The 9,163-nt window shown below is 38.5% G+C and overlaps 1 protein-coding gene across 1 annotated transcript in view; it reads left to right on the top strand.

Moving 5' to 3' along the window:
- KAI2 (alpha/beta-Hydrolases superfamily protein) overlaps positions 1-8,349 on the top strand; it is an 8,905-nt gene extending 556 nt beyond the window's left edge. The window contains exons 1-2 of the mRNA XM_008788919.6: positions 1-73; positions 7,710-8,349. The exon at positions 1-73 is cut by the window's left edge and continues 556 nt beyond it. Coding sequence (XP_008787141.3) covers positions 1-73; positions 7,710-8,154 — 518 coding nt within the window. The 3' untranslated portion in view covers positions 8,155-8,349. The remainder of the gene's footprint in view (positions 74-7,709) is intronic.
- Positions 8,350-9,163: the final 814 nt, after the last annotated feature.

Raw genomic sequence — 9,163 nt, 5'->3', positions numbered from 1 at the left:
TCATCGGCGCCATCGCCTCCGTCTCCCGCCCCGACCTCTTCTCCAAGATCGTCATGCTCTCCGCGTCCCCCAGGTACCACCTGCTCGACGCTTTGCCTCTGTCGAGTGTCGCACCCCAAATCCGCACCATTTGTCTTTTATTTAGTTCTTCTTGCTATCGTTGCTGATCTAAAACCGCATCCCGTGGTGGGTCCCACGCCGCGTTCCACGTTGGAGTATGCCACTGTTCGCTTGGATGGTTCTAGTTGGGGTGGACCTGAATGACTTGATTTTGCTTTGCTTCTGGAATAGTTCCTAGTTTGGACGGTTGAACTTGTTTTGTATCACGGCATGGCGGATTTATTCGTAGTACTTATTGATTTCGGTGCGAGGTGGTTGTAGATTAGCCATTTCTCGTAGCCATGACCAGGGCTAGGATTTATGTATGACGATCAGGAACCTTTTGGGATTTGTTTTCGGATGTATATTTTATGAAAAATATTAGATTTTCTTGGAGGGTGTTCACTATCTTCCTAAAGGTATTTCCAAACTTACTCTAGGGTTGGGAGGAAGGTTTGGAGTTATGAGTTCTGGATCAGGCAAGGAAGGAGAGTAAGGAATAAGATGGATGATACTAGGCTCATTTGTTAAGAGATTGAAGAGAGCTAGGTTTCATAAAGGGTAATCCAAGAATTGGGAGTAAAGCTCTTATACAGGAATGGTCACATGGGCTTGTAATGTTTGCCTAGTAGAAGATATGGTGGGAGGATGTGGATGATTTGGATTGGCTTCTAAGGTTTAGATCATGTTATAATGTGTTTAATGTAAATGCTTGGGATAATTGGATTCCTAGATTCTACACCTTTTTTTTAGTGGATAAGAAGAGGATTGCGCCATGCTTCTTTTGGAAGGTAAGATGGTTAGATAGGCATTGGGCTTGTGTAACTTATGTAATGGTTGAAACATGAAGTAGTATAAGGTGATGAGTTTTGGGTTGTTCGTGCTTGTCATGATATGTTAGGTCTATTTTGTAAAGTTGATGTGTCCATGTGCAGGCTGGAGGGGTCAAAAGAAAAGGGGAATCTTTTTGTTAGAGTAGAGGTGGTGTCGCGATTTGAGGTTTTGTGATTATATATATATATATATATATATATATATATATATATATATATATATATATATATGTTTCTTTTCATGATTGATTACGATGTCTCCTCATGGTTTTGTGGGAGTGAACATGGTGCGTGGTCATGATCCTTGTGTCAAAATTTGAGGTAGTAAATTTCCTAGTTATGGAATATTGCTATGATTTGCTTTATCGTAGGACTGAGTCTGAGCATAGTAAAACGTAGTGATGATGTGTGCACTTTTGACAGTAAGTTAACATAAAGAATGATAGTATAGGGCTTCACATGCATCATGGAAAGTGGAGAATTTTTGGGTAAGACATGGAAATGACCTTTCCTACTAATCCAAGTTGGTGGATCTAAGATTACATTGTCAAACATAAATTGCTAGCAGGGCCGGCCGGAGCCTTAGGCGACCGAGGCGGTCGCCTAAGGCCTCGAGCCAATGGGAGGCCTCCAAGAGGCGGAGGGAGCAAAGAGATTAAGAGAGAGAGAGAGGGAAGTTCCTTGCATTTGACCGTACCCAAAAGGAAGCAAAGCTGCAAAGGCCCCATATAAAATCGGAACAGGAGCTGGCTACGAGTCTTCCCCTTGATGGAAGGGAGGTGGAGAGTTTCCAGGCCTGCAGAGGGGCAATTTGGGAAGTTGGGAACTGTAGTTTTGTTTTGGGTGGAGAGGGAGAGAGAGCGAGAGGGGAGGGATTTGGTTGGCTTGATACACGCCTGAAGCCACTCTTATCTTTCATCCCTTCTCTTTTTTGGTTTTAGTCTTGGTTTTCCTTCCCTCACATTACTCCTGCTCCAGCTGGGCCATCAGGAAGAAAGATAGGGGGATTGGAGATGGACTTCTTGGAGGGTGGAGATTCTTTTAATTTTCTCCTCTCGGTTTCTTCTCCCCTCTTGGGTGGTAGAGAGAGAAAAGGAGGGAGGGGGTTGAAGAGCTGTTGTGCCGTGATGGTGCAGTTGCTGCTTGGGTACTCGCTTGAAGGGGAGATGGTGGGATGGGACTTTTATTAATTAGATGGAGTGAATTTCCCATAATGCCCCTACTTTCTCTTATGGAGAGGTTCTTTTTTGGACAAATTTTTTTCTTTACCTTGACCATGAAGTGTCATGGGATGACCTTTTCTATTCTACTCTTGCTTGACATGGTAAACAGTATTGCCAAGCATTATCTTGGTTATTGAAACAGTTTCATGGACCTTCTTTTAAGGTAATTACTTTTATGTGCTTTCATTCAAAAATTATATTAAATTAGAAAAGCTTCTTGTCTATCTTTTTAGATTGATGTATCTTTGTTGAAATAGTATACTTGATAGTTATCTATTTCCATATTTTTTTTAAGTATTTTATATTTATTAAAAAAATTATTATTAAAAAGAAAAGAGGTCTCATTTATTGGATTCGCCTTAGGCCTCCAAATGTATTGGGCCGCCCCTGATTGCTAGTCTTTGGATTCAGATGCAGGAAGATCTCAGGCTGTTCCCAATTTAATAATAGGGTTGTTGAATTTAAGAATTGTTAGGTTTCACTCTGCAGCCTGAAATTTTAGGAATTGCACCTTTTCTTTTAAACTATTGATGGGCAAACAAAGGAATTAAATTTGACAGAAGTTATTTATGTGAAGTTTTCCTACTTACAAACTTTGATCAATGAATTGATAGCACATCATTGAATCAGGGATTCTCCACAATTACTAGAATTATTCATCTCTCAACTTTTGGAAGGCTAGACATTTTGGAGACTCCTTTCAGTAATTTTGTGCCAATTTTTGTTCTTTTCTCCTTTCTTTCTTTTGAGAGGATGTAATCTTCCTTCTATATATATTTTTTTGGCTTAGGTTCATTTCCTCTCTCTCTCTCTCTCAAAACAAAACCATCTCATGTTGAAGAGAGACTAACAATCTTTTAAATTTTGCAACAAATCAAATATTTGAAGAAAGATCCTTTCTTTTTTAGCCTACAATCATACTTCTTACTCCTTTATTAAGATAAAATCTTTCCAACACAAAAGACAATCAAAAACTTCATAGAGTTATTAAATATTTCAAACATCCATTCCAATGGTTATACGAGCCATTCCAATGTTTCAAATAACATTAACCTTTAAGCCTTTGAGTGAATTCTTATTTCTTGTTAGTTATTTTCATAAATAGAGAAAGGGTCAAAAACAAAGGAAGTATCGTTGAAAGAGCACCTCCCACCTTACAAATAGTCCATGAAATGATTTTTCACATGACAATGCTAAGGGGCTATATGAAAAGCAACAAATAGATTCCACATGCTTGTTACCTTCCTAGTTGGCAATAATTAAAATGAGAACTTTTGGAAGTGCATGCTGTTAAATTTTGAAGGCCTAAAGTTCTACTTCTTAAGGAGTTAGAATTTAACTTGTGAATACTAAATATAGTGGATGGTGATAATCTGAATATCCATAAAAATCTCCTATGTGGAAGAGGTCAAATCAAAACCCAGAGATACCAAAATTTGGGTGTTGTTTGACATCACTTTGTTTCTATTTTTTTCCTTATTTTTTTTTAAAAAGCATAAACATGTTTGGTATATTCGATTATTTTTAGAAACGTAACGTGGTGGTGTTTGGGACAACAGTGGCAGTGGAGATAGCAACAATGTTGGTAGTTGCTAGCAATAGTAGTGGTACTGGCAGCAATGTTGGTATTAGTGGTGGTGGTAGGGGCAATGGTAATATGACCTATGTGGTGACTATAGCGGCAGTGACAGTAGTATGGTAGTGGTGAGGATTGGCAGAGGGTGGTAATGGTGGTGGCAGCATTAGCAGTGGTGGCGGTGACGATGTGGTAGTGATAGTAGAATATCTTTATTGTTTTTTAAAATATTGAAAACAAGAATTTTTTATTTTTATTTTTTTGTAGAAATAATGAAAATGATTTTAAAAAATAGAAAATAAAAATAATAGCACCAAACATGGATTCTATTTCGGTTGCTGTATTTTTATGTTTAAAAATAGAAAACAAGAATAAAAAAAATAAATCCTTGACTTTTCACTTGTTCTTGCAATTTTCATGGGGGTCATATCAAGATCCGCAATCTCGGTATTGGATATCATATCGGTACTTTACTAGTTTGGTACAATATGGTATGCATTCCAACCGAAATAGCTCCCGATCCCTTTTTTTCTCACTTTTTATCACAATTTTGTCAAAAATCGGGCGGTACGAGTCAATACAACACGGCAAACATCCCAATTTTGGGTGGTACTGGGTGGTATGAGGTAGTTTTGCTCGATTTAGACTGGTACGGACCAATTCGACTCATATACCTAATCGAACTTCAGTACCATACTGATGCCTTATCGGTACGGTACGGTACGGTACGGTATCGTCCATACATATCGGTACGGTAGACCTTGTCTTTACATGTTTTATTTAAATACGAAGGAAAGTTTCAATTCTGTGAAGTATGAGGTCAGAGCACTAAGGTCTAGTCTAAAATAGATATGTTGTGTTGATAGTCTTATTAGGATGAAATTCAATATCAAATTTTCAGTCTTTTTGTGATGAATAATCTCTTTTCTACTTTTTTGTCCACATTGAACAAATGAATTACAATCCAGTTGGTAATGTTAGTGCAGTAAAACATAGGAAGACATTCCCTTGTTCACGAGGTATATAATTGCAGACTTAGATGTAATTTTGCTTATCAGCAACTTCGTTATTTAAGGGGCTTTAAAGTGTCAAGCCACCACTTTACATTATATGTCATGCCATCTTATAAAGAAAATTGATTAGTGCTTATTTCCTGCCAATTTAGTGTCTTAACAGTTGTCGTAGACAATGTTTTAAAACTCAGGTTGGGTCTCTTGGATAGATTGTCAGTTTTGGCAATTTTGGTGGTTTTAGTAGTTTTGCTCCAATTTTAAAATTTTTAGGCCAAAAAAGTCTTGAAAATCTAAAAAATAGAAAAAAAACATTATAAAAAATAAAAAATTAGGGCAAGTTACCTCCCATTATTTGATTGTGTTTTAAATTATATAGGATTATAATATATAATAGAGCACTAACCTGTTGAGTAAAATACCGAGTGTCACTTGGTCAAGCATAAACTAACAAGACAGTACACAAAAGTTTAAAACGAAATAGATTTACCTATTCAATATCATATACTATTGCAAGACAGGTTATGCAAATAATGGTGGTCATCATCATCATTGCAACATGGATGGGAGTATTGATGGGGATGAGGATAATAATGAGATAGCTCATCACAAGTCCATATAGTTATGGAATTTTACATTTATTGTGTATTAAAAAAATACTATTATTATGAAGTGTATTATATTTAGTTGTTTATAATGGTCTTTGTAAGTACTATAATAAGAGTCATTTCAAAGGCCGTGCCTGTCAAGTATTATGTTATCGTGTATCTTCTTTTAACTCAAGAAAGAGAATGAAAATCCTTTAAAAATTGGTGCCATATGGATTTTGTATGCAAATAAACAAAGAAATGATTAAAATATGATAGGAAATGGCAAGACAAAGTCTTAGAAAAGCATCAATGGCTGATTTCAGTTGGTTGGAAACCGACCTGTTTTAATCAAAAGTGACCAAAATCCAATATTGGAGGTCAGTTTTATTTGGTCTGTACTAAAAGTTTCACTAATAGTTTTTGGTTGGAACCATGAAATGTGAAACCGTCTCGAACCGAACGGTTCCGCTCGTTTCGAGTCGTAATGGTGGCTTACCGGTACAGTTTCGGCTTTGAAAACGGTTCGTTGCCGGAGCCGGAGAAGGAGAAGAGAAAGAGCGAGCGAGTGGGGGAGGGAGGGAGAAGGAGCGGCTGCGGATACTTGCGGGGGGCGGCGGAGGCTGAGGCCGCGGCCACATCCCCTGTTTCCGCCCCCCCGCGGCCCTCCGCAGGCATCCGCGACCACTTCTTCTCGCTCCCTCTCCTGCTTGTTCTCTCTTTCTCTTCTCCTTCTCTGGCTCCGGCTGGTTTTCTCTCTCGGTACGGGCCCAGCACGAACCGACTCATGCTGCCGGGCAACTGGTAAGGTGCCCAGCACCGGCACAATAGACCTTGGTTGGAACTCGAAATCTTGTCCTCTATATGTACTTATAGATTTTTTACTTGCTTTTGATGTCATCTTTGTTATATTTATAAACTTTGCGATCTTTGCTACTAAGAAACCAGGTTTTCTTGGTCATCAGACTTCAATATGGATCAAGTTTGCGTTTCCTTTGCCTCCATTATGTTACCAAGGTTGTTAGATTGCTTAGTCAAGGCCAGACAATAGACCTCTTCCAGAGCCTAGGCAGGCGCCTAGGTGCTTAGATGGCGACCTAGGGAAGAAAGCTCTCCAAGCTTTTTACAATGCATAGTTTTAATCATGTGTGTAAATATGTGTGTGGATTTATTATATTTACATTTTTACCATATATGAGATCATAGACCTATTTGTCATACTAAAAAGTCCAAAGACCAAAATCTACAAAGAGAGCAGCAACAGCAATGCTGCCACTGCGGCGTCAAACATATTACAGAACATAGCTAGGTAGTCAACACGTAGCAAGAAGCAGGATGAGCCAAGAAGATTAGAGGCTAGCAAGCAGAAGAAAAGGAAAAATTTAGGAAAAAGGTGGAATAATGGCTAGCTAAATGAAAGGTCTGTTGGTTATTACAGTTGCCACTGCCACTTGTCATTGTTGGCTGACCTATTGGTACCCATTGATCAGCCACTAGCTACTAGTAGGTTGGTGGTAACCTTCGCTACCTGCCCATGTGTCCCTTATGGGACTTAAATAGGGAAAGAAATCACATGAGAAAAGACTTGTCGATGAACAGAGCCACCTTAAAGCAACATTTGATAAGAAACAGGTCATTGGAGTTCACTGCTTTAGGTTGATCAGTTCCTGATAATTTATATCACATTTTCAGCATTTCAGAAATTTCTGCACTATTTTATAGGAGATTGACATAAAGTTGACTGACAGTTCTAAAAATTTAATTATTTTAACCAATTGTACCTTGAACCATAAAGGCAACCCTTATACATAGGATAATTCTTGTAAATCGAGGCCAAGGAAATTGTCTTATTCTTTTTAAAAGTACTACTACTTTGTGGGGCAAAGGTGGATCTATATTGATTTACAAGCTTTCATCTCCTTTTGTGACTACTCTCTCTTACTAAGTTTTTGTGACTAAGAAAGTTGACATGCCTGGAAGTTTCCAAGTTCTATATAGCTGTGGCGATTGGTCTGTTAAATTTTTCAGAGCAAATGATCTCGTTCTCAAAAGTGTGGAACACTCGCAAGCTGCATGAACATGGTGTCATGGGCCATTCATTTCGTTTTGAAGGATTAGTTTTGATTTTATTTTGGGGTAATACTAGATATTTCATTATTTCATGATCTCAAGTTCTGTAAGCCATTTTCAACCATCTACAGAGAAAACCAATTGAACCATGACTATCTTTTTACATCCAGACCCGTGTCTTTGTGTTCCAATTCTTACCATCTAGAATTGTTGATTCTGCTGTTATTTGTTGTGCATCACTGTTGGAGTATTCATTCAGTCTCTTAAAGGTCTTCTTTTTCTTTAAAATAATTCACTACTTATATTATCAGGTATCTGAATGATGTGGACTACTTCGGGGGATTTGAACAGGAAGAACTGGACGAGCTTTTTGATGCCATGAGATCTAACTATAAGGCATGGGTATCTGGATTTGCTCCATTAGCTGTGGGAGGAGATTTGGAGTCGGTAGCTGTTCAGGAGTTCAGCCGAACACTCTTCAATATCCGTCCTGACATTGCCTTTAGTGTCGCACAAACAATATTCCAAAGTGATGTAAGGCATCTCCTAGGCCATGTTACAGTACCTTGTCACATCCTGCAGAGTAGCAAGGATCTTGCAGTGCCTGTTGTGGTATCTGAGTACTTGCATAAGAACCTCAGGGCTAACTCCATTGTTGAAGTTATGCCCTCAGAAGGCCACCTTCCACAGTTGAGCAATCCAGAAATAGTCATTCCTGTTCTGCTTAGGCACATACGGTTTGACATAGAAGTCTAAGAAGACTCCACAGAGCTAAAATAAGCTGTGTATTCTCCCCTTGTTAGCAGCATAAGATGCTCTTGTTTGAATTGCAATTTGCAAATAAGATTTCAGACTTTCCAAAACTGTTGTAATGCTAGGCAAAGTCCCAACTGAAGTTGTATATTAACATTGCAGATATTCTGTTACAGGCCCACCTTCTTCTGTTGTGAAGTTTGCTTGCACTGCGAACATCCCAAAAAAAAGTTGTTCTTCTTCGACAAACCATTCCCACGAGACAAAAAAAAGAGGTTTTCTTCTTTTCTAATAGTTAATCCTGTCATTGGTAAGAGTTTCCTGATTATTTACTTATGGCAGAGGCACGATGTTTAGTTGTTGCATCACTGCATTTGTTGTGCAAATGAAGAATCATGGTATAATGATTGATAAGGTTCCTATTTTGCATTTTAGTTTCTTGGAGAGGGATGTTGAACCAAGTCTATATTTGCACCCAAAAAGAAAGTCTGTAAATGGTGGAAAACAGTTCTGCAATTAAGCTATCCAAAAGAAGCACCGCAGAAAGCAGATTTGATGTTTTAAAAAAGAGCAAGGTTTGTTTTCAGCATTTCATGATTCTAAGTTCTGGTCGCATGATGAATTGATGGTAAATTTATCCTCCCCTATTTTTCATGCAGCGTTTGCGACAAATATTTTTAAGGTGCTCTTGAGAGTATATTCTATTTATGTTGAACTGGTGGTGCAAGGCAGCCTGAATTATGCTTCAACAGTTCAACTGGATCGAAAGATACCCCACTATTCCTGATCCAAGTGGTTGTGGCACTGCAATACTCGTCATAATTACGATTTCCCTACATGGCAGGGGTCCATAAATATTATATAATCCAAAACAAGGGAAGCAGGATGGCTCCCATTTGGTCATTACTTCGGGTCAACATTCCAAAGCATTCGTTTTACTTTAGGAACCGATGGGGGAGAAGATTATTTCGACCTCCTTAACATCAGCCTTGGCCGTGGTAAATGATCTTGG

The sequence above is a fragment of the Phoenix dactylifera genome, chromosome 7, assembly GCF_051530095.1.
Source record: "Phoenix dactylifera cultivar Ajwa chromosome 7, Ajwa_hap1_PhDact_Kaust_v1.1, whole genome shotgun sequence".
Classification (NCBI taxonomy): domain Eukaryota; kingdom Viridiplantae; phylum Streptophyta; class Magnoliopsida; order Arecales; family Arecaceae; genus Phoenix; species Phoenix dactylifera.
Note: the sequence above shows the minus strand (reverse complement) of the source record. Positions and strands in the feature narration are given on the sequence as shown.